Source organism: Durio zibethinus, chromosome 4, assembly GCF_047325235.1.
Source record: "Durio zibethinus cultivar Kanyao isolate XHJ-2024 chromosome 4, ASM4732523v1, whole genome shotgun sequence".
Lineage (NCBI taxonomy): Eukaryota > Viridiplantae > Streptophyta > Magnoliopsida > Malvales > Malvaceae > Durio > Durio zibethinus.
Window position 1 is genome coordinate 2,572,223 of NC_143165.1, and position 26,114 is coordinate 2,598,336.

At 30.1% G+C, this 26,114-nt stretch overlaps 2 protein-coding genes across 14 annotated transcripts; both read left to right on the forward strand.

The window, feature by feature from the left end:
- The first annotated feature begins 1,497 nt into the window (after nt 1-1,497).
- LOC111288264 (F-box protein CPR1-like) lies at nt 1,498-10,718 on the forward strand. Of its 7 annotated transcripts, none has more exons than XM_022879083.2 (4): nt 1,498-1,560; nt 1,662-1,777; nt 8,908-10,267; nt 10,375-10,718. In XM_022879083.2, exon 3 carries the CDS (start codon nt 9,115-9,117, stop codon nt 10,264-10,266), a length of 1,152 nt encoding a protein of 383 aa, XP_022734818.1. In that variant the 5' UTR covers nt 1,498-1,560; nt 1,662-1,777; nt 8,908-9,114; the 3' UTR covers nt 10,267; nt 10,375-10,718. The 7 variants fall into 7 exon arrangements, with proteins under 7 accessions (XP_022734818.1, XP_022734819.1, XP_089615161.1 ...); XM_022879084.2 differs by having other exon boundaries at nt 8,958-10,267; XM_089759035.1 differs by having other exon boundaries at nt 8,958-10,267; nt 10,415-10,718.
- Nucleotides 10,719-12,372: 1,654 nt separating this feature from the next.
- Nucleotides 12,373-15,779, forward strand: LOC111288266 (F-box protein CPR1-like). 7 transcript variants are annotated; one of them, XM_022879089.2, is made up of 5 exons: nt 12,373-12,505; nt 12,604-12,720; nt 13,247-13,282; nt 13,961-15,255; nt 15,387-15,779. In XM_022879089.2, the coding sequence occupies exon 4, from the start codon at nt 14,118-14,120 to the stop codon at nt 15,252-15,254; it is 1,137 nt and encodes a 378-aa protein (XP_022734824.1). In that variant the 5' UTR covers nt 12,373-12,505; nt 12,604-12,720; nt 13,247-13,282; nt 13,961-14,117; the 3' UTR covers nt 15,255; nt 15,387-15,779. The 7 variants fall into 7 exon arrangements, with proteins under 7 accessions (XP_022734824.1, XP_089615162.1, XP_089615165.1 ...); XM_089759036.1 differs by having other exon boundaries at nt 13,997-15,255; XM_089759039.1 differs by lacking the exon at nt 13,247-13,282.
- The last annotated feature ends 10,335 nt before the right edge of the window (nt 15,780-26,114 follow it).

A 26,114-nucleotide genomic window follows, 5' to 3' on the forward strand; every position in this document is an offset into this window, starting at 1 on the left:
AAATAAAAAAAGACATAATTTGGTAAATAAAATTTTCTTAATCATATTGAAATCAATACATTTGGTGGCTTTTGAAGAGTAATCTCTTAATACTCTTAGCATACGGGATTCTCTATTTATAAGACGAATTTGAGAAATTTTTATAAATTGAGAGTAATTTTTGCAAAATGTTATAATGAATTATTAATTATTTATGTAGTATATTTTTTATTTTGAAAAATCTACACTTAATATGTTGAAAAATTGTTGTAAGACAATAAATTGTACCAATTGTAATTAATTCTTATATAAAGAAAAATATGAAAAGATGTTTCCAACTAATTAGATTTTTATTTTAGGTTTGTATTTTTAGTATTATATACCTTATATATTCATTTAGGTTAATAAATACAGAAATTAATTCTTAATTAAATACTAAAATCACGGTCATTAAATAATCAATGCTTTCAAAACATAGTTCTTATTTATAATATAAAAATTTGATGTTTAAAATTAAGAATTAAATTTGGTTGAAAATAATTTAAGATAATTTAATTGTAACACATCTATATAAAAAAAAAAGAAGAATATTGGATATTTATAAAAAAAAAATTTAATTGAGTGAAATTATCTTTTAAATTAATAAAATGTATATGAAGTCAAGTGGCAATTGTTTAAAATAATCTACATGTAAAAAAAAATAGATTATTCACATTGAATTTTTTCCTTTTTTATCAAAAATTTTGATTTTCATATATTTAAATAAGTTGGAATGCACGACTTATTGATGACATTTCATATATATAAAATATAACATTTTATAGGATTGATTTTATAACAAAAACAAAAGTATAACATTATAATGTGTCATTAATTTTTTATAAATATATAAAATCATTATATTACTTTTATGTATATTTATACATGAATAACATTTATTACTTAATTGAATATCATATTTAATTAAATATGGATGTATCAAATAATTAATTAAAGAATTCATTTTTTACCGTAATTATAGTGGTTATTAAATTTTTTTATAATATTTTTTATTAGATTTCAATAGAAGTTTTATAAATAATTAAGAAAATATTTGATTATAATGTCTCATTGATTTAATTTTGATTTATAATTTAAAATATTTTATTAGAAATAAAAGATAAGTTAATTAAAAATTTAAAAGAAAATAAATATAATTAATGCATTAAAATATTTTAAAATTTTTATGAAATGAAATCAATTCATATCAATTAAAAAAAAAGAATAAACATAATTAGTACAAGACACACGGTGATTGATAAAAGTTATTCACATTAGATATTTTCTTTTTTTTCTCAAAAACTTTTATTTTTATATATTTGTATAAAATATATTTTATGTCAAATTTAAAATTAATTACTGGAGTTGGAATTGATAGGGCTATTGGGTCGAAAGAGTCAGTTTTCATTTCATGGGCTGGGTCCATTAATACAAAAAAGAGTCTTTTCCATTGACCTTTTTTTTTTTTATTTCACTAAAAGACGATTTCACCAATTTCCAGTTTGGCAATTTTTAAGAATCATAAACAGATTTTTTTCCCAGGTAAGCAATTTCCTTATACCCAGTTTTATTTTCATCTTCAAAATTCTTTTCTTTTTTTTTTTTTTTTTGTTGTGAATTGATTTTATCGCCTGTTTTTACAGTGACCCTGTGAGTCGTAAACTGGAGCAATTGCAGCTAATTCTTGGAAACCCCATATTGGCAATGGCTGAGTGAATTTAACTATATTTCAGGGTTTTATTTGCAGTTTTCTTTTCAGGTACCTGCCTTTTCTTCCCCTTTCTTTTTAGCATTTTTTTTTGGTGTTAAATTGTATTTATTTATTATTATTTATTTCTTTTGCAATAGGCTTTGGTACACTCTCACCGTGTGGAAGAAAGATTCAATTTTGAGCCAAAACATAAAATTTTTTTTCTCTTGTTTGTGTTTTTCAGGCTTTATTATATGTTGGGTCTGTTCTATTATTATTATTTTTTTATATATTTCATTGACTTCTATGATTTAAATTGAACCACTTTGTGAAAAAGATTAATTATTGCAGTTTTGTGTATCTTGTTATTACGGGGGAGAAGGGGAGGGTGAAAAAGGGAAAGATAAAAGAAAAGAGACAGTTGGGGTGGAAAGTCTTACCTTTTATGAATTGCTAGTGTTGGCCTTGAATTGATCAAGAGTTTTTGTTTTGTCAAATCAAAACTCTTGATCAATTCAAACCAACAATCTCCCCTTTTTTGATATGACAAAACCAAATGAAAAATTTGCATGAAAAACATTTTTCCTTTTGAAAAACAAGCTCCCCTGAAGTTATGAAAGTTAAACTGCCCCTGAATTTAAGCATAAATTTTAAGGCAACTAGGCAAAACCAATATCACCAAAACCATTAGGATCATCAAAGCAATTTTTTATACCAATATTTCTACCCTTTTTTGTCATAGCAAAAAGGATGAAATAAAGCCAAATGAGAGAACAATCAATTCAAGGCCACTTAAGTGCATATCAATCATCAAATAACACATCAAATGCCACAATACCACAAGTAATATGAGAATGAAATAGAAATTGCATAAATATATATTGAGTACCAAAGGTTACAAACCATAATGCAAAGGTTTCAAAGATATATTTACAAGATACAAAGATGTGGAAAAACATAAGTAATGGCACTAATAGAGCTCATTGAGGTGGAGGTGGAGAATAGGGAGACTGATGAGGATGCAGAGAGTGAGAAGAAGGCTGCCCCATGTGCGAAGGTGTAGAGCGCATTTATTCAATGTCAGCGCGAAGGTGGCGAACTTATGCTACCAATTCATTCTGCGTTCCCTCCATAGTTTTCAATCTAGTGTTCATACTGTCAACCATCGAGTGCAAGCTGTTCATCTGAAGCAAGAGCATCTCTAAGAGTCCTTGAGTGTTGAAGGGTGAGGTAGAGGGTTCATCTTGAGGTTCAGGCATATCCAAAGGTTCTTACTCTTCCTCATTCTCTTGTGCAGCTCCAACATCACCTTTTTTAACCCATAGTCCAGTTGCATTCTGAACATAACCCATGCTATGCAGTGTAGGAGCCCCTAGAACACTAAATGGGTCATTGAATGCCATCTGCTTGTCTCCTCTGGTATTCACCTCCAAATGCCTCAAAAGGTTACTTATTGCATACCCATATACCAAAGTAGAATCTTTATTCTGACTATCTTCATCGTATCATGAAAAATGAAGTGCACCAAATTTGGTTTCTGTCTATTCTTAATCTTATACATCCATCAATAATCTTGCTTCCTAATGGTGGAGTATTGTGTCCCAAAAGTTGCTAGAACATGAGTAAGAATGAGGTGTAACAACCTATCATGCATGGATAACCTAGAGGCTTGAGTGGGAGCAACTTGTAGATTGTGATCGCTAAAGATGTCTTGAGCAAGTTGCATCGCGTCACATCTAGGATGAGGAGAGTGAGAAGAAGGTTGCCCCATGTGCGAAGGTGTAGAGTGCATTTACTCAATGTCAGCGCGAAGGTGACGAACTTATGCTACCAATTCATTCTACGTTCCCTCCATAGTTTTCAATCTAGTGTTCATACTGTCAACCATCGAGTGCAAGCTGTTCATCTGAAGCAAGAGCATCTCTAAGAGTCCTTGAGTGTTGAAGGGTGAGGTAGAGGGTTCATCTTGAGGTTCAGGCATATCCAAAGGTTCTCGCTCTTCCTCCTTCTCTTGTGCAGCTCCAATATCACCTTTTTTAACCCATAGTCCAGCTGCATTCTGAACATAACCCATGCTATGCAGTGTAGGAGCCCCTAGAACACTATATGGGTCATTGAATACCATCTGCTTGTCTCCTCTGGTATTCACCTCCAAATGCCTCAAAAGGTTACTTATTGCATACCCATATACCAAAGTAGAATCTTTATTTTGAACTATCTTCATCATATCATGAAAAATGAAGTGCACCAAATTTGGTTTCTGTCTATTCTTAATCTTATACATCCACCAATAATCTTGCTTCCTAATGATGGAGTATTGTGTCCCAAAAGGTACTAGAACATGAGTAACAGCTGCATTCTGAACATAACCCATGCTATGCAGTGTAGGAGCCCCTAGAACACTAAATGGGTCATTGAATACCATCTGCTTGTCTCCTCTGGTATTCACCTCCAAATTCCTCAAAAGGTTACTTATTGCATGCCCATATACCAAAGCAGAATCTTTATTTTGAACTATCTTCATCATATCATGAAAAATGAAGTGCACCAAATTTGGTTTCTGTCTATTCTTAATCTTATACATCCACCAATAATCTTGTTTCCTAATGGTGGAGTATTGTGTCCCAAAAGGTGCTAGAACATGAGTAAGAATGAGATGTAACAACCTATCATGCATGGATAACCTAGAGGCTTGAGTGGGAGCAACTTGTAGATTGTGATCGCTAAAGATGTCTTGAGCAAGTTGCATCGCGTCACATCTAGTGTTTGTTTCCCCCTCATTATTTAACTTAAAAGCTTTAGCTAGTACTTGTTTGGTAACTAGTATTTCTCTCTCCATCACATAAGTTCTAAATCTATCAAGGCAATGCCTATTTGATCCTTCAATCTGGACACGGCTAGTATTACTATAGAAAACTCTTACTAAATTCTCAAATAATATACCTTTCATGCACAAATAATGTAGCCAACTAAATTCCTCAAAAACCTATAGGTAGGGAAAATCTATTGATTGGAAGAAATCTAGGGAAATTCCCTTGGCATGCTTTACTTCTCGATGCGCAAAATGTGTCTCACACCGGTCCTTGGCATCTGGATTGTTGAAATTCTGATTGAAGGATGGCTTCATTGTTGAGCTTGAAGCCTCCCTTGGAGGATTTCTTCTTTCGATAGTGACTTTGATTTTTGAGGCCATTTTGAGGGTTTTATAGTAATTTCGGCAAGAGATCAAGTGGGAGTGAAGAAATTTGCAAGAGATATTGGTAAGAAGGATCAATTTTGGGTGAGAAATGAGTGGGAGTGTTTAGGGTTTGGAGATGATGAGTTTGGGAAGAATATGAACAAGAGAGGAAAGCTGAAATGATTGGTCAAATGAAGGAGACCCAACTTTATCACGCCAAAAGGCATGATGCGATCGATCGGTTGAAGTAGGGGATCGATTGGTTATGGTTCTTTGCATGGAACCAATTGATCGATTTTGAAAGGGATCGATCGGTTTTGCACGTTTCAAGCCTTCATATATATTTCTTCTTTCAAATCACCATGTAGAAAAACATTCTTTACCTCAAATTATTGAAGCTGTCAATTGTAATTTGCAGTCAATGATAACAAAATCTTAACTATATTCATCTTGGCAACTGGAGCAAAGGTTTCCTGATAATCCACTCCATAGGTTTGGGTGTAGCCCTTAGCCACTAACCTGGCTTTATACCTTTCAACAGTACCATTTGCCTTGTATTTTACAGTGAAAACCCATTTACACCCCACTGAAATTTTTTCTTTAGGCAATTTTACTAGTTTCCATGTCTGATTTTTCTCTAAGGCCTCCATTTCTATTTTCATGGCTTGCCTCCATTTCTCACTGGATAATGCCTTGGATAATGTAGTTGAAACTGAAATAGTGTTTAGGCTCACAAGAAAATTTTTGTGAGATGGTGATAATTTTTCAAATGACATAAAATTAGAGATTGGGTATAGTGGATGCTTAGTACATTTTCTGGTTTCTTTCCTAATGGCAATAGGCAGATCATAATCACTAGTTATAGTTTTAGGAGATTCATGCTCATTTTGAGAAATAGAGTAAAAAATTGTAGTTACCTCATTTTCAGAGTTAGAATCAGGTTCTTGGACTGGCATTGGTTTAGGATCTTAAACTTTTCTTCTTGAGTACACCTGTAATTCTTTCATAGAATCAAGAACAATATTATCCTTTGTCACAACTTTTGTATTTGGAATGGTTCAGACTCAAATTCAGTGTTTGACTTGGGTTCAGCAGAAATAGGTTTCGACTTAAAAGAATTAATGGGTGTAAATATTGAAGAAGGGGAACAAATCAAGCAAAAAGAAGTCTTTATCCTTATCTTCCATGAATGAAGTCTCCCCTTGAAGATAAGGTTGAGTAAAAAATGGTTTACTTTCTTCAAAAGTGATATCTGCAGACACATAAAATTTTTTAGTAAGAGGATGATAGCACTTATATCCTTTTTGAGTTGAAGAATACCCCACAAAAATACATTTAATCGCTCTTAGATCCAACTTTCTCTTGTTATGACTGTGAACATGAACAAATGATGTACAACCAAATATCCTAGGTGTGAGATTGTTTGCGGTATTGAGGTTGGGATAAAATTGTGAGTGTAGTTTCATAAGAGTTTTAAATCCCAAAACCCTTGAAGGTAACCTATTTATAATGTGTGTGGCAGTGAGAACAGCTTTCCTCTAGTAAGATTTAGGTACATTTGCTTGAAAAAGAAAGGCTCGGGTTGTGGCTAGTAAATGGTTATTTTTCCTCTCTACCACTCCATTTTTCTGTGGAGTATTAACACAAGATGACTCATGGATAATTTCTTCTTTTTGGAAATAGATGGATAGACTCTGGTTGAAGTAGTCTCTTGCATTATCAGATCTAAATCTCTTGATTCTCACTCCAAATTGATTTTGGATCATGTTTTGGAAGCTTAAAAACGTACTATTCACATCTGATTTAGATTTAAGTAAAAAAAATTCAAGAGACCCTGGTACAATTATTTATGAATGAAACAAACCATCTCGCACTAGAAATATTAGGAATTGTAAAGGGACCCCAAATGTCACTATGAATCAAGTAAAAGGGAGTAGAACTTCTTTTATTGCTGATTGAAAAAGACACACGTCTATGCTTTGCAAGTTCGCAAACATCACAATGAAAATCTTCAACATTTAATCCTTTGAACAAAGAAGGAAACATGTTTCTCAAAGTTCCAAAAGATGGATGTCCAAGACGAAAATGATAAAGCCAGAGTTGTCTTTATTGAAAGATTTTTCAGAAAGAAATGACAAAGGTAAACTATTCTTGATATTACTTGTGTTATTTGATGTCTCAAGATAGTATAGTCCATCCTTCTCCTTAGCAAGTCCAATCATCTTCCCCAAACTCTGATCCTAAAATTCACAATAAGAGGGATAAAAAATTACTTTGCAATTCATATCTCTGGTAAATTTTTGTATGGATATCATATTAGTCAACAATCAAGGAACATGAAGAACATTTTTGAGAACAAATGAGGGATTAACTTGAACATCTCCTAATCCTGCCACTGTAGTAAGTAAACCATCTGCAACAACAATTTTCTTATTACTAGGACACACGTTATATGTACTAAACTTTTGTGAGGAATGTGTCATATAGTCTGTGGCTCATGAGTCAATGACCCAAGAACTCGTAATAGGTTTAGCCGAGACATTTAATCCGTGAGAACCAGAAGCTTTACCTGAACTAGAAACTTTACCCAAAGAACATACCACAGTAGGCTTTTCAATGATTTTCAATAAGTTTCTCAGCTTTTCAATATCTTCCCTGTCGAATTCTCCTTGTTTCTGAGACATCTGTAGTACTCCAGTGATTTTTTCAATTGACATTTCCTCAAATTGGGTGGCAATGATATCTTTCTTTGAAAGGGTTCGGCAATAAAGGCCTAAATAGGATTCGGCAATGAAGGGCTAAAATAGAAGTCAGTAATGAAGGCTAAAAATTTTGCTTCCCAAGAAGAGTCTAAAGCTCTAATACCACGTGGAGAAACTAAGAAATAAATCAGTGTGAAAACTGAATGTATATTGAAAAATTGCTCATTTAGAATTATACAAGAATCTTAGGTTTATATACAACTAACTAGGCGTTAAACTAGAAAACTAAATCTTCCTAAAAAACTAATCCTATAATTGAGGGATTGTCTATTCTAATTTTTTGTCCTTAATTTTAGGGATACAAATATTTAATTTTAGAAATACAAATATAAATATACAGATTACAAGATTACAACCAGCTGTAAATAAGTATTTTCCCACAATTATCAACAAATTATAGCAATATCGGATGGATTCTCCAATTGATGGTTTGCAGGTTCCATCTAGCAACCAGTTCAAGAGTTAGAGTTAGTAACAAAGCAATAATTTCAGTTTATTTGCATCACTGATAAACAATCTTAGCATTCATATCATTCTTCATTTTTTGAAACAATAATGTAATTTTTTTGATACATGGGGAAGTCACTGTTTGGTCAAGTTTAAGTTGTTATAACCATTAGCATACAAATAACACCATGTGCCAAAAAAAGTATGGATTTTGTTTTGTATGCATTTTGATAGCTTCATTTTTTGATTAAAGTAGAAGATTATTGCAATTTCTTTTATTTTTATTTTTAAAAGACAGTCATAGCTTAAGGATAGAGGAAAGGTTGTAAGTGCTGAGATTTGAATTTCAAATTAGCTAGATATCATATTTTAAAGATGATTGCATAAACTAATTGAACTAAACTTTGGGTTCTGCAATATCTTCTATTTGAAGACATCAACTTCCTATTTGATATTTCCAGAAAAAGGAGAAATAGAAGTACCTTATTGATGACAGCAACAAGAAAATTTAACAAAAAATGGTCTTGTGAATTGCCACATGTTGGACAAGTATAGTATTCTTGTCAATTACTTTTCAGAAGATAGTGAAACAAATCTAAATTGGAAAAGAGTGGACTATACATATGGCTTCCTCTTTACAAATCTCTATTTTCCTCCCACCTCTGGATTAATAAATAATAAATTGAAATTGTGTGATGTTTCACAGTGCAGTTAGATTATTTAATAGCTTTGACTGGTTCAATTAGTTTCCCATTTTCAATGACTACTTGAAAGTGGAGTTGCTGACATTGAATTAAAAAATATGTATGTAGCCAAAGTTATTCTGACTGGGAAATTTCTCCATTCACTATTTTGGTTTTAGAGCTGATGACTCTTTCAACAATGTCCAAAATTTCAGATTCTTGGTATAGTGTGCAATGTAAGCTTCTTGATGATGAAGACAATGTGGGTTTAGCTAATTAAGTTAGAGGCTGTCAAAAGTGCAACGGCAGACACAAGAATGAATCTGAAGTGAAGCCATGGAAACACTCCCTCAGCTCCCTGAAGACATTATTGTCAACATACTGTCCAGGCTGCCTGTCAAATATCTGATACAACTCAAGTGTGTATCCAAGCCATGGTTGTCTTTGATCTCTGATCCTCAGTTTGCCAAACTACACCTTGCACAGTCAAAGAAGAACAGCATCAGCCAGAGGGTACTTCTCATCTCTGAGCCTCTTGAATCAGCAGCCTGTGAAGCTTCTGATGATGATCTTGATGATGCAAGCAAACTAATATTTGAGCTTAAGTATCCAGCAGCAATGAAGAAGACTCCTGACTCTGTTGAATTGGTGAATGCTTGGCTTGATTTAGGAGGGTCTTGTGATGGCTTGATATGTGTAGTCTTTAATGATGAACGCATCTTCTTGTGGAATCCAACAATTAGAGAAGCCTTGGAATTGACAAAGCTCGGTCCTTTTGATCCAAAGGGTACGTTCTCTTACGGTCTTGGCTATAATTGCTCAACTGATGATTACAAAGTAGTCAGAGTTGCTCGCCCTTCCCCTGCTGTTGCTTCTAATGAAACTGAAGTCGAAGTCCTGGAATTGAAAACTAACTTCTGGCGAAGGATTCAGGGTCTCAAATCTGGCATAGAAATAGAAGGAGAAGGGATTTTTCTCCATGGAGCATTGCATTGGTTAGCATCAAGACAAACTGGTCCAAAAAAATTTTATGTAATTGTTGCATTTCACATGGTAGAAGAGAAATTCTATGTAGTGGTGCCAATACCAGATAATATCAAAGAGAGCAGACATGATTTGCTGGTTTTGGGGATTTCAGGAGATTGCTTGTGTCTGTTCGATGGGTGCGGTTATGGCACTGTTTTGGAGGCATGGCTGTTGAAGGAATATGGCGTCAAGTCCTCATGGACTAGGTTGTTCAGTGTTCAGAGAGAAACTTTGCAGGGACTTGAATACTGGGGGAATGCGCTATGCTATACAAAAACTGGTAAAGTTGTAATAGATTATGATGGGAGGAAATTAGTGTGGTATGATCCGAAGGAAAAGACATCAAAAACTTTTACTCCACGCAATGAATGGGTTTGGTTTCAGCCTGCTGTCTATATTGAAAGCCTTGTTTCACCACATTGTTGTTTGCTTACCAGTAGACACAATGACAAAGATATTTGAGGCAAGTTACTTTAATGACCCCTGTTATATTTATCTGCCCAGATGTCCCTAATTTAACTGATATGAGATTTTACTTTTTCTCCATTTTACTGCTCTCCTCACATGCAGAGACAATGAACGTATCACATGGCATGAACTTCATGTGCAGGCATAACGGACCTATTGTGTGGCTTGGACATCACATCGTAAGCAAGAGAAACCTATCTTGGAATGGTTAACAAATGGGGACAATGCCTGCTCTGATATATGTAGAAGTTTTCCTTGTTCAAACATGAATAAGTAGCTATGAATTTGTATTTTCTTTCGTCTGATAGTAGCGTCTTAATATGATACAAGCTGCAAATCATCTATGTTGAAACCTTTTAATGTTTAGAACCAAAATTATTAGAAGTCAGTTGGTTTGATGGGACTGAATTTTACATTTTGAACATATAGATTACTTTTGTGGTTAATGGATTGATTAAGCTGTAAATTAACAAGCATGTACCAGAGTACTAACATACTATTCAGTCCACTTTTTTGCGCAATAGAAGAGCTGTATTTCAGATTGCAAAAGATATAAAGAATCAAATAAAAATATGTACCGGGACTGATTGGAGGAATCAAGTGGAAAAGGACAAAAACTCAACCAAAACAAAGGTGTTTCTGCAAAATAGGCTTGATTGCTTGAAGATCTGGGTTGATAACAATAATTAAATGAGCTTAATGCAACGATGCAGCAAAGAGGCTCATTCTTCAAATTGAAGGCATTCCATTTGCCACAATATTGATATTTCTGCTGCCTGTGTGTATGCGCCATAAGCATAGATTGCATGACCAAAAGTCCCTGCAAAGTGTGTGATTAACTCCATAGCTTTCACCTATGCCAAGAATTCTAAAGCTGTAAGTGGCAATTTAATTGAAAACAAAATTTTGAAGCTTTCATGTAACTTGGCAGCAAGAAAATGATTCGGAGAAGCTAGTAAGTATGGAGAAACCGTTAATTGTTATCCTCAATATCTTCAATATTGGACAGGAATCTTTTTGAAATAAAGATCAGCATGATTGGGTAAAGCAAAAACCTGATGACTGATGAGAAGCTTTCATTATACAAAACATTATATTTCCTTTGTACAAAGAGAAATCATCACATCTAACAGTAGAGCTTTTGCTAATTCTAATCTCAAAATTATCTGGAAAATAAATATTAAGAATATAGTAAAAAAAAAAAAGAAAAATAGATATATGGCAGCATTTTAATCTTATTCGTGAAATTAAGAAAATTATATCGTTCATGTGTAAAAATGAATTTTTACTCAAAACATTGCATTTTGGTACATAACATGCAATAGAAAGCATTTTTGAAGTGTAAAAAATAAGTCATGAATTTAGTTAATCCTATTTCAAAATTTATATCCATTTTTTTCAAATTCAAATTTTATTAACAAAAAAAGTAACAACAATGAAGAAAATCTCATAATCAAAAGAAAATAAAAATTTAGGGCTTTAATTAATTTGGTATTTTAAAAACTGAAAAAATATTAATATAATAAATAATCTGTAAATTATAATAAAATATTTAATATGAAAACTGAATTTTAAAAATTTTTAATATTATATTTGAATTATAAATTTGTTAACTAATATGATAGCTAAAAATTTGTTTATTTTTGTTATTTACAACTAATCACTTTGAAAATATAATTACATTAATTAATATATTTATTGTTTAAATATCATATTAAAAATTTTTAAAATTTAAATATTATATTAAATATTTTATTATAATTTAAGATCATTCATCACATTAATTCAAAAAAAATACACAAGAGATACATATAAATAAAATTGTCAGTTTTAAATGCATATAATGATAAAATATGAAAAAAGATAAAATTTAAAATTTTAACAAAAATTATTTGAGTTTGACAGAAAAAAAAGTTCATGTTTCCCATGTCAAACAATTGTAATATTATAATTTTTTATATTTTATACATATTTCACACTAAATAAATAAAAACATAAACATGAACCAGATTTACATATTAATATATTTTATGTCAAATTTAAAATTAATTACCCGAATTGGAATTGATAGGCATATTGGGTCGAAAGACCCGGTTTTCATTTCATGGGTTGGGTCCATTAATGCCAAAATGGGGCTTTTCCATTGACTTTTTTTTGCTGTAAAACACAATTTCACCAATTCCCAATTTGGCAATTTTTAAGAATCGCAAATAGACGAAGAATATTTTCCCAGGTTAACAATTTCCTTGTACCCTGTTTTATTTTCAAAGTTAAAAATTCCTTTTTTTTTTTTTTTTGGTTGTGAATTGATTTTATCGCCTGTTTTTACAGTGACCTTGCAAGTCGTAAACTGGAGCAATTGCGGCTAATTCTTGGAAACCCCATGTTGACAATGGCAGAGTGAATTTAGCTATTTTTTCAGGGTTTTATTTGCAGTTTTCTTTTCAGGTACCTGCCTTCTCTTTCCCCTTTCTTTTTAGCATTTTTTTGTATTAAATTTTATTTTATTTATTTTTATTTATTTCTTTAGCAACGGGCTTTGGTACACTCACTGTGTAGAAGACAGATTCAATTTTCAGCCAAACATGATTTTTTTTTTCTTATCTGTGTTTTTCAGGCTTTATTATATGTTGGGTCTGTTCTATTTTGTTTTTATTTCATTTACTTCTAGGATTTGAATTGAACCTCTTTGTGAAAAAGATTAATTATTGCAGTTTTGTGTATCTTGTTATTATGGGGGAGAAAGGGAGGGTGAAATAGGGAAAGATAAAAGAAAAGAGACAGTTGGGGTGGAAAATCTTACCTTTTATGCAATGCTAGTTTGTAATCATAATTTGTTTAATTGTACATTTTGTATTTTTCAACAATTTAATGGAGCAAGTTTTTCTGGTTTGCATTTCATTGTTTTCAAATATCTAATTAGATAAGGTTCGCATTCCAAAATATATTGATATATATGAGGCTCTTTTTGCAGCCATTAGTATACAAATAACACCACGTGCCAAAAAAGGTATGGATTTTGTTTTGTATGCACTTTGATAGCTTTATTTCTTGATTAAAGTAGAAGATTATTGCAATTTCTTTTAGTATTTTTTTAAAAGACAGCAGTAGCTTAAGGATAGAGAAAGGGGTTGAAAGTGTTAAGATTTAAATTTCAAATTAGCTGAATGTCATATTTTAAAGATGATTGCATAAATTAATTGAACTAAACTTTGGGTTCTGCAGTATCTTCTATTTGAGGATATCAACTTCCTGTTTGATATTTCCAGAAAAAGGAGAAATAGAAGTACCAAGTTAATTTTACTTATTATTGATGACAGCATCTAGAAAATTTAATAAAATATGGTCTTGTGAATTGCCACATGTTGGACAAGTATGGTATTCTTGTCAATTACTTTTCAGAAGATAGTAAAACAAATCTAAATTGGAAAAGAGCGGACTATACATATGGCTTCCTCTGTACAAATCCCTATTTTCCTCCCACCTCTGGATTAATAAATAATAAATTGAAATTGTGTGATGTTTCACGGTGCAATTAGATTATTCAATAGCTTTGAAGGATATTGAATTAGTTTCCCATTTTCAATGACTACTTCAAAGTGGAGTTGCTTATATTGAATTAAAAAATATTTATGTAGCCAAAGTTATTCTGACTAGGAAATTTCTCCATTCAATATTTTGGTTTTAGAGCTGATGATTCTTTCAACAACGTCCAAAATTCCAGATTCTTGGTATAGCGTACAATGTAAGCTTCTTGGTGATTAAGACAACGTGGGTTTAGCTAATTAAGTTAAAGGCTATCAAAAGAGCAACGGCAGACACAAGAATTAATCTGAAGTGAAGCCATGGAAACACTCCCTCAGCTCCCTGAAGATATTATTGTCAACATACTGTCCAGGCTGCCAGTCAAATATCTGATACAACTCAAGTGTGTATCCAAGCCATGGTTGTCTTTGATCTCTGATCCTCAGTTTGCCAGACTACACCTTGCACAGTCAAAGAAGAATAACATAAGCCAGAGGGTACTTCTTATCACTCAACCTCTTGAATCAGCAGCCTGTGAAGCTTCTGATAATGATCTTGATGATGAAAGCAAACTAATATTTGAGCTTAAGTATCCAGCAGCAATGAAGAAGACTCCTGACTCTGATGAATTGGTGGGTTGGCTTGGTTTAGGAGGGTCTTGTGATGGCTTGATATTTGTAGTCTTGGGGCATGAACGCATCTTCTTGTGGAATCCAACAATTAGAGAAGCCTTGGAATTGGCAAAGCTCCGTCCTTTTGATCCAAAGGGTACAATTTCTTATGGTCTTGGCTATAATTCCTCAACTGATGATTACAAAGTAGTTAGAGTCACCGCTATTGCTTCTAATGAAACTGAAGTTGAAGTTCTGGAATTGAAAACTAACATCTGGCGAAGGATTCAGGGTCTCCAATCTGGCATAGAAACAGAAGCAGGAGGGATTTTTCTCCATGGAGCATTGCATTGGTTAGCATCAAGACAAACTGGTCCAAAAAAGATTTACGTAATTGTTGCATTTCACATGGTAGAAGAGAAATTCTATGAACTGGTGCCAATACCAGATAATATCAAAGAGAGCAAACATGATTTGCTGGTTTTGGGGATTTCAGGAGATTGCTTATGTCTGTTCAATGGGTGCGGTAATGAAACTGTTTTGGAGGCATGGCTGTTGAAGGAATATGGCGTCAAGTCCTCATGGACTAGGTTGTTCTGTGTTCATAGAGAAACCTTGCATGGACATAAACACTGGGAGAATGCGCTATGCTATACAAAAACTGGTAAAGTTGTAATAGATTATGATGGGAGGGAATTAGTGTGGTATGATCCGAAGGAAAAGACATCAAAAACTTTTACTCCACGCAATGAATGGGATTGGTTTCAGCCTGCTATCTATATAGAAAGCCTGGTTTCACCACATTGTTGTTATGCTACCAATAGACACAATGACAAATTTGTTTGAGGCAAGTTACTTTAATGACCCTTGTTATATTTTTCTGCCCAGATGTTCCTAATTTTACTGTTTATCCATTTTAATACTCTCCTCACATGTAGAGATAACAAACTTATCATGTGGCATGAACTTCATGTGCAGGTATAATGGACCTATTGTGTGGCTTGGACATCACATCATAAGCAAGAGAAACCTATCAGGGAAAGGTTAACAAATGGGGGCAATGCCTGCTCTGAGATATGTAGAAGTTTTCCTTGTTCAAACATGAATAAGTAGCTATGAATTTGAATTCTCTTTCGTCTATAGTAGCGTCTTAATTTGATAAAAGCTGCAAATCATCTATGTTGAAACCTTCTTTTAATGTTTAGAACCAAAATTATTGGAAGTCAGTTGGCTTGATGGAACTGAATTTTACATTTTGAACCTATAGATTACTTTTGCGGTCAATGGATTGATTACGTTGTAAATTAACAAGCTTTTTACTCAGACTGATTCAAGGAATCAAATGGAAAAAAGTCAAACTCATCCAAAACATACGTGTTTCTGTAAAATAGGCTTGATTGCTTGAAGATCTGTGTTGATATCAATAATTAAATGAGCTTATTGCAACGATGCAGCGAGGAAGCTCATTCTTCAAATTGAAGGCATTCCATTTGCCACAATATTGATATTTCTGCTGCCAGTGTGTATGCCATAAGCATGAACTGCATGACCAAAAGTCCCTGCAAAGTGTATAATAACTCCATAGCTTTCACCTATGCCAAGGATTCTGAAGCTGTAAATGGCAATTTATTTGAAAACAAATTTGTGAAGCTTTCGTGTAACTTGGCAGCAAGAAAATGATTGGGAGAAGCTGGTGAGTATGGAGAAGCCGTTAATATATTATCCTCAATATCTTCAATATTGGACAGGAATCTTTTTGAAATAAAGATCAGCATGATCAGGGTCGGATGCACAGTGGGAACACTTGCACCCACTGACATCTTTATCCTTTCAAAAATATATTATAAAATTTTTAAAAAGTTTAATTCATTTATAATGCGTCCACTAATATATATATATATATATATATATATATATATATATATATAATTTGTGTAGAAGTGAAATATCTTTAATCGGAAGTCATAGATGTGTAAATAAAAGATTATTTTTAAGTCAATATAAAATAAAAAAAAAAGCACTGTTTGTAAATAAAAAGTAACCGGTTTTCATTTTCGACCTTCTTCCTCCACTTTTGCAACTTTCAGGTTTTTAAACGAAAACAAGGTGAACCAGAAGAAGAAACTTAGAGAAGTAAAAAGGAGAAAAAAAAGTTTTTAAACTAAAGAAGTAAATTACAAGTTGGTTATCTTCTTCTTTCAACAAGATATTCAAGTAAGTAATTTTTCTTATATATTTTTATAATTAGTCAATCAAAATTTTTTTATATATTTTTATATATAGTGTTTATTTACTATTTAAAATTTATTATATTGATGAAATAATTTGATCATGTATTCATGCTATTGATAGCATTTATATTTTTTTTATTATGTTTGAATTTTTTATGTTCTATATTTTTCTTTGTTTTTTTAGTTATTACTCATTCGGCTAATAACTTTAAGTTTGATAAAAATTAATTTTTATATGGAGATTATAAAATTAGTTAAAAGTTCTATCTAATTTCTTACTTAGCAGTATGGTTATAGGATGTGAATCATATTTCTATTCATATATTTCAAATATAGGATTAGATGAGCTTCATTAACATGTATAATTGTATTTTGAATATATGTTATTATTTTTTATAAATTACATAAACTAAACTATTTAATTTAATTAGTTATAGAGAAATATCTTATTAAGAAGAAGTTAATTTTTGAAGAATAATTTGGAATCAATACTAGTGGCATAGTGGCATACAACATTATACAAAGCAAGTTCATGTTGAATTAAATTTAGATAATCTTCCTTCGGATCTTGGGTTATGAAAAAATTTTTGAACTATAATGCTAATGATAAAGTTCAAAAAGCTTATTTGTAAAAAGGTCCATGTCAACCTTATGAACATAATTTTCTCTAAAGAAAAATTGAAAAGGCATTACGTCATTTTATTCCTACATGATTTAAAGATTATGCTAATTGGTTGGAATATAGTATAAAGAATGATATTGCTTTTTGTTTGTGTTATTATCTTTATAGAACAGATATTGGAGAGCAAGTAAATGGTGATTGTTTTGTTTCAAATGGATTCACAAATTGGCAAAAGAAAAAAAGATTTGATATTCATGTTGGAGGCCCCAATAGTGCTCATAACAAAGCTTGGAAGTGTTGTCAAGATTTGCTAAATCAAAAGCAATATATTCAATTTGCTTTTACAAAATAATCCAATCAAGCATAAAAATATTATCGAGTTTGCTTAACTGCGACACTTAATTGTATTCGCTTTCTTTTATGTCAAGATTTGGCATTTCATGGTAGAGATAAAATTGAAAATTCTCATAATCAAGAAAATTTTCTTGAGTTTCTTAGATTTCTTGCCAATTATAATAAAACCATCAATGGTGTTGTTTTCGAGAATACACCAAGAAATTCAAAAATAATAGCACATGATATTTAAAAAGATTTTGTTCATGCTGCAGCAATTGAGACTATCAACATTATCGTGAAAGATCTTGGAGATGAATTATTTTTTATTTTAATTGATGAATCTCGTATGTTTCAATCAAAGAACAAATTGCTATTGCTTTGCACTATATAAATTCTAAAGGGCATGTTATTGAATGTTTTTTGGGTATAATACATGTCAGTGATGCAACTACTTTGTCATTTAAAGCAGTTATTGGAGCATTATTCTCTAAGCATAATTTAAGTATGTCAAGGATTCGTGGGCAAGGTTATGATGGAATAAACAACATGCAAGGTGAATTCAATGGATTGAAAACTTTGATCATGAAAAATAATGGATCTGTTTATTATGTTTATTGTTTTGCTTATTAACTTCAATTGACACTTATGGCCGTGGCAAAGAATCATGTTCAAATTACATTACTTTTCAACATCATGACAAATGTGGTGAATATTGTCAAGGTTTCATGTAAATAAAGAGATGTTCTTAAAAAAAAAATAACTTGGTAAAGTTGTTGAAGCATTATGAGTTAGTGAACTTTTTATGGGAATAGGTTTAAATCAAGAAATAAGTCTTCAATAAGTTGGGGATACACGATAGGGTTCACATTATGAGATTTTTATAAATTTGATCATTATGTTTAGTTTCATCATTGATGTGCTTGAAATTATTGTGTAGGATGGGAATAGCTCAGAGCAAAGAGGTGAAGCTTCTACCTTATTAGATTCGACTCAATCTTTTGACTTTACTTTCAACTTGCATTTGATGAAAAATATCTTGGGGATTACAAATGAATTATCCTTAGCATTATGAAGGCGAGATTAAGATATTGCGAATGCGATGGCATTAGTAAAAGTAACGAAGCAATCACTACAAACGATGAAAGATGATGGATAGGAATCTTTGCATAAAGAGGTTTTTTTATTTTGTGAGAAAAACAATATTGACATCCCAAATATGGATGATATGTTTGTAACTCGTGGAAGACTTCGATGCAATGCTCTAACAATGACAAATTTACATTATTATCGGGTTGAGTTATTTTACACAATAATTGATATGCAATTTCAAGAGCTCAACAATCGTTTTAATGAGGTGAATATGAAGTTATTTTTTTGTGTAGTTTCTTTAAATCATTGTGATTCTTTTGTAGCTTTTGATAAAGGAAAGTTGATTTGTCTTGCTCAATTTATTCGATTGAATTTTTTAATGTTGAGCTACTAGTTTTTGACAATCAACTTGAAACTTACATTGTTGATTTAAGATCTTATGATGAGTTTACAACTTGAAAAGTATTAGTGACCTTTCAATGAAACTTGTTGAGATAAAGAAACATGTTAGATTTTTAGGTGAGATGGTGATCCAAGAGGGGGAGTGAATTAGATTTTTCCAAAATTTTTTCAAACAATGATTTCAAAATAATTGAATGAAAAATTAAAATAAATATCACAATATAATGCAAAAGACAACAAATTGATGAACTTGAAGTAAATATAAACTATAATCAAAGTAAAGAGACAGGGATAGAGAACTCAAATACAATGATTTATAGAGGTTCAGTCATTTTTCACAAGGTACTTACATCTTATCTTCTTGGTTGTTCACACCAAAGTTTTAATCCACTAATCTTGAATTAAAATTACAATCATATTTTTTTCTCTCTAAGGTTTAAGATAAAAACTTTACATTCTTTACTTTCTAGGCTAAGTAGCAACCTTTCAAACCCACAATTTTAAGAGGATACCTCACCTCTTGATTACAAAATCATTTAATAAAAATACAAACTTAAAACACCTCTCAAAGGCTAAGTGTTTGTCTAATAAAGTACAAAAAATATGATGAATGAAGAACAACAATATTACTTGAATACAACAAATACAAAAGATATGGATTTTAAGCACTAATAACTCTTAATTCTATAAGAAAACAAAAATATAACTTGTTGGCTTTTGTTCTCTTGATTCATTAACCTTTTTTGGTGTGTTGGAGTGGTTAATATATAGAAAAATTAAAGAACTAGTTGTTAAGGAAGCGTGAGAAGAAGAAATGCCTATTGGAAGCATGAAAAACTAGCCATTCAAGTGTTTTGAGCAAGACTCGATCGATCTATTGCATGAGAGGATCGATTGGTTCATGTTTTAAAACCAATTTACCTTTGAAAATCAAAACCCAATCGATCCCTTCCTTGAAGGGATGGATTGGTTTAAGGGGGTAATCGATCACCTCCATAGGGTGATTGATCCTTTTTTCAACTCGGAGCACAAAATCTGTTCTGAAAAAAAAAATCAATCAATCATATCCTAGCTGGGTGATTGTTTTCTATTTTGCATTTTACTCATTAATTTGGTAATATCTTAAGTTATATAACTTCAAATCACAAACCGTTTGAAGACTTAGAAACTAGACTTAAATGGCTTTCTATCCATGTAAAGGTCATTACCTAATTCATTGTGTACGAATTATAATGAATTTTCAAATCTACCTCTTATGTTATTTTTAGATAACTACAAAGTGTCTAGTAAAAATTCAAAATCTCTTCTTAAAAAATTTGGATTTTGATTTTGTTTGATCCATTAAAAAGTAGACTCAAAGAGCTTTCCAACCATATAAAATTCAAATATTAAAGCTTTGTGAATTAATACAGAAAAAAAAAATAAATTCAATATTGAAAAACTTAGTTCTTGTAAAACAACTTTATTAAGTTAATCTATTTCTCAAAACCAATATTATTAAATTGTATTAAGTCCAAAATGAATAAGTGTACTTTAAAAACAACAATTGGACTTTCATTTAAGCTTAAATAAATAATGTTTAAGGATAGTTTTGATTTGAGAAATAAGAAAACATAAAGAAATGTTTGTTTAAACTTTAAGAATCATATTATTTATTTAGTACCAAAATATAAAACTTATGAATATGTACTAAAGAAATCTTTTTCAAAATCTTGATCAAACTTATTTAGCTTAATGATTTGTCATTTCAAATTAAGGATCAATTTAAAGCTAACAATCTCTCTCTTTGAAACATTTAAAATTTTTGAAAAATATTTTGAAAAATTCCTCCTTAAACAATTCATGGCAAAACTTCTCTTCAGTTTATGCATTTTAATCTAACACAACTCAACAAACATATGTTAGTTAAATATATCAAATAAGCACAATTAAACATATGCATATCAAGCACAAGCAAATTTGTCCATATGATATTTCTTCCTTTTTTTGTCATAGCAAAAAGGCATGAGCATATTAATGAGCAAATAAACAAAAATTGGCATCATTAACAAATATATTCATGAAACATTTTTCATCTCTTTTATTTATGCTCTTTTATACCAAACGTTTAAACTCCTATATCAATTGCTATAAACATACAAGAAAAATATATCTAAATTTTCTTCCTTTTTTTTTTTTGTCATTTCAAAATAAAAAGAGATCAATTTAAGGCATGGGACAAAATACTTGATACAAATAATATTAAGAGTATTTTGAATATATGTAATCAAGATAATATGAACAATGCAGTTCACATATATGTATTTAAGCACAAAAGCATAAGTGTATCCAATTTTAGCATTTTAACACAAGTCATCAAATTTACTACGTAAAATTTATGAGCAAAGGATAATGAATATGCAATCTACTCATAAATATGTTAGGATAAGATGTGCTTAGAACCTAAAACATCAATAGTAATTAAGCATAAATTTAAGTACATGCATATAAGCTCATACCAATTGTTAATGATACCAATTATTAAATATAAGTTATCATAAAGCATATCAATTATTATTACAACAAATCAAGTAAGATTGTATTCTAAGATTTCTCTTCCTTTTCAAAATAAAGATTAATCAATTTAAGGCATACACAATTTTGCATGAAAAGTATAAGCTATATCAATGATAGGCACAAAAATAAGCATCTATGAAAGTTTAAAAAATATTTAGTAATTTTGATATCAATTGTTACCAATTGCTAGCAATTTTATTTAACAACTTTCATAAAGCACACATACTTCAAGCATATGAAATATTCATTCAATACATGTATAAATGATAATAGTAATTTTTCATAAGCTATTTTATCCAAATAAGAACCAAAAGCTCATATGTATTTAATAAAGGATGAATACTAATGAGCAATAAGGTTCAATTATCATCATATCATAGCAAAGATTATTCAAGCATTTTTCAAACATGATGAATGTATAAGCTATAGCAAAAAAATAATAAAAGTATAATTATTCAAATATATTTCAAATTATTTCAATGCATAGCAGTGTACTTAACTCAAATATATGCAAGTATTCAATCATATACTTCAATCAAAATCATACAAGCTTATGCAAAATACATAAACAATATACCTAATTAAAAAATATGCAAGCATTTAGGCACAATTTGGTACTTGCCATTTTAATGATTTCAATCAATGAATATGTATATAAATTTTAAATTTATAATTCATAATCTATTAATCAAATCAATTTAAAAATCAAGAAATCAACATAACAAACTCATAGCCATGTTCAAAGATTCAAACGAATATTCATGCTATAAAAACTATTAATCAAAACAATCAAAAACTAGGCATGAATATTAATCAATCCAAACATTTAACAAAGTTAAGACAAATTCTATCAAGTAGCTTGGTAATTAATTTGTGCAAAGTGTTCACAAATTCAAACATAATATCTTATTTTTGCACATGTCAAAGTAAGCATTTATCAAATCATACATTAAACATTATAAATCATAAGCACATAGCATAGATTCAATACAATTACCTCCATTCTTATCAAGCTATGTTGTTGTGCTCATTATAATTGAATAAGGCTTTGAATCCTCAATTCCACATCATTTGAGCTAGTATTTGTACTTGGGCTTGATTGATGAAGATGACTTGCTTTGTTTGTTTCACTTCAAATTCTAAAAATGTAAGCTCATTCATGTTTACTTCAAGTTCTCCTAGTATAGACTTAAAAAATATTCATGACAAAGAAATGTTCATTAATAGTATCAAGAATAAAAATTATACTAATTGTTAGAAAATAAATTTCGTATTCTAAGTCATTATAGGCAAAAAAAATTTTTTCTTATTAAGCACAAGTTATCAATTGCAAGAGAGATGTATACTTCAGTTAGAGGTCATATATCAATTTAAACATCAAATAGCACAAGAATAACATTAAAGCAAAAGTGCTCATGTAATGTGCAAAAATAAACCTTTTAGATCATTTATGAATGTAAAATAGATATATTCAATATATATGTATATTTAAGAAATCACCAAGGAATATGTCAAAATAAATTCTAGCCATAGGAAAACTAAAAACTCAATGAAGACATATTTATTATAAAAAAATATATTTAAAAAAATTTTAGCACAAAAGTATAAATATGTCTATATAAATTATAGGTCATAATCAACAATGACTTAAGCTAAAAATAAGCATCATAAGAAAATCATTTACTTAAGTCATATTGCAACCATGTCAACTCAAGAAAAATTATATTTATCAAATATGCACATACTTGACAAGAACAATAGATAAATTAGCAACACATATCATTAAACACAGTTAGTTCATTAATACTTAATTCTAAACCAAAAGATAAGTCAATTATACACAAGTTTCAAAATATTTCACAAAATTAATGAATCAATTTAGCACAAGAGCAAGTATATTTAAAAATATTTTAAAAATCAAAAGATAAAAAAATTAAGTATTTTCAAATCATAAGCATTAAGGTCAAGTTGAATTAATGATCATATGAGCACATATCTTGACCAAAAATATAGATGAACAATGAATCAATATATATCTTTTAAGCACATAAAGTTCATCAATTCATCAACACAAGAGAAGAAATAAATCTTGAATTAATAAGGATAAAGAATTAAAATATATTTCAAGATTATTTCATAAGAAGTGAAGAGATGAACATTCAAACATCAATATTTATTATTTAAGCACAAGATGATCATCAATATCTAAGATTATAAATAAAGAGTTTAAACAATTGAGAATAAAACAATCAAGTTTAAAAAAAAATTTCACACTATCCAAGCATTAAGAATAGGTGGAGCAATTTCAAACATCATTGTCATATAAGCATGGTCAACAATCATAAATCAATGTGTATAAAAATCACAAAATCATTTTCATCATGCCAAAATCATTTAAAGAAATATATTTATGCAAAATACAATAAGACAAATCATTCAAAGCTTAATATTTCAAAGATTTTTATTTTTGATATTTTGAATCTTATTTTTACTTAAAAAATATCTTAATTAATCTCATAACTAGTCAAATTCATTTTTAACCATCTTGAACCATTTCAACAAGTTTCAAATGACAAAACAAAGTTGTTCAATTGGTCATTTGGCATTAGAAATAAAAAAATCAAAAAGTTAACTCTTAATCTCATATTTCATTAAAAAAGGCTATTAAGATGGGCAAATATGTTTGAACATACATTTAAGTTCTTCAAACCATTTAAAAAAGTTTTACATCACACTTTGAAAAAGTCCAAATGGTTTTTGTGCCTATAAATGTTCAAAAACAAGATTTTATATTTTAAGCTCCAAAATCCTTTGAAACTTATATGTAGCACTTATTAAAATTTTAACCCATTGCAAGTTATCAAGTTATCTTTGTTTGAACAAGTTTAAATCATTGAATTCAAGATATTCAAATTCATTTTACAATAAAAAGCTTGCTAAAACAAAATTTTATATTTTAAGGCTTGACTCTAGCAAAAATCATTTTCAAAGCAAGTCATAAAGTTTCAAAATTATTAAGCTTTGAGTGCTCGCACCTAAGTTTATGCATAAATATGAAAAATAATTTAGCACACAATTTATCACATTAAGCACCAATAACAATTTCACAAAGCATGCATGATATCATCAATATCCAACATTCATATACACAACTATGTATAAGCACAAGTTTTCAAGAATGTCAATTTCACAAATAATATCAAAATATCAAGATCATTTATGCAATCTCAATATTAAGAGCATTCACATGTAATTCTACAAATTCATTAGAGCATCTATGAATTCTTCGAAAAATATATATCCAGCAAATAAGTATTAAACACAATATCAACAAGCATGTGGAATATATTAAAATCATACAAAAAAAATACATAGTCAATTCAAGCTTACATGTATCAAATAAATTTGGTATATTCAAGATATATCAATAAAGAATATACTAATATCTATTAAGCACTCAATGTTCAACAAGAATAGGCAACCAATTTCATATTCATTTAAAATAAAAGTTTAAAGGTTACACATCTCTATCGTGTGTCTAGAGTTCCATTCTTCAAAATCACTTTGTAACTCCTTACTCTAGCACACCTACAAAAGATAATCTCATTTGATTTTTGTTACCCAAATTGTTTTGGGTCCTTCAAAGTTAATCACCAAGTCTTTTATTCCTTTAGGAACCCATACTTGTCTAATTCTAAATAGAACTTTTCTTTTTATAAGACAAGTATATATAGTATGACCATAAAAATTACAAAAATTACATTTTATCATTTTAGCACTTAAACAAGTCTTGAAAAGATTTTGTTTTAATTCATCAATTCATCAATTTTTTTTTTCAAATCAAAATTTTCTTTTTCTAAAATTCATTTCTATTTTGAAAGGTCTCAAAATCTATTTTCAATTTTTCATTTTTTTTTCAAAATATTTTTTGCATTTATTAAAAAATCATTTTCAACATTCAATTTTGAAATCATTTTCTTGTATTTCATTTTTATTAACTCAAATTTCATAACTAACTCATCAAAGGTATCTTGCAATTTATCAAAGGTATCTTGCAATTCATCAAAGGTATATGAGTTTGAATAAATTAAATTAGAGGTTACCGTAGGCTCTTCAATAGCCATGAGACATGATGTATTTTGGTTGAAAATTTATCTTTCATGTAGCTTATCAAACTTTCTTCATATTTTATTTAAAGTGGAGCAATTTGAAATCAAGTTAAAATTGTGAAAGTTAAGAGCTCTATAGAATAAGCATTTTACCTTGGCATCATTCATCACTTACTTCATATAATTTACATCATTTGAAGGAATTCCAAGCCTTTTCTGTATCATATTCCAAGCTTTAAAATCATTGGTCATTATGAACACCATTTATCTTCATTTTTCATTCATTAAATTCAAATTTATCAAACATAAAGAGCTTTGAAGACTTTCTCACTATCTTGAAACCTAAGTTAAGCTATAGGAT

What these genes read in the sequence shown, in the direction of transcription:
- LOC111288266 (XM_022879089.2), top strand. Translation starts at nt 14,118, where the DNA reads ATGGAAACACTCCCTCAGCTCCCTGAAGATATTATTGTCAACATACTG.
- LOC111288264 (XM_022879083.2), top strand. Translation starts at nt 9,115, where the DNA reads ATGGAAACACTCCCTCAGCTCCCTGAAGACATTATTGTCAACATACTG.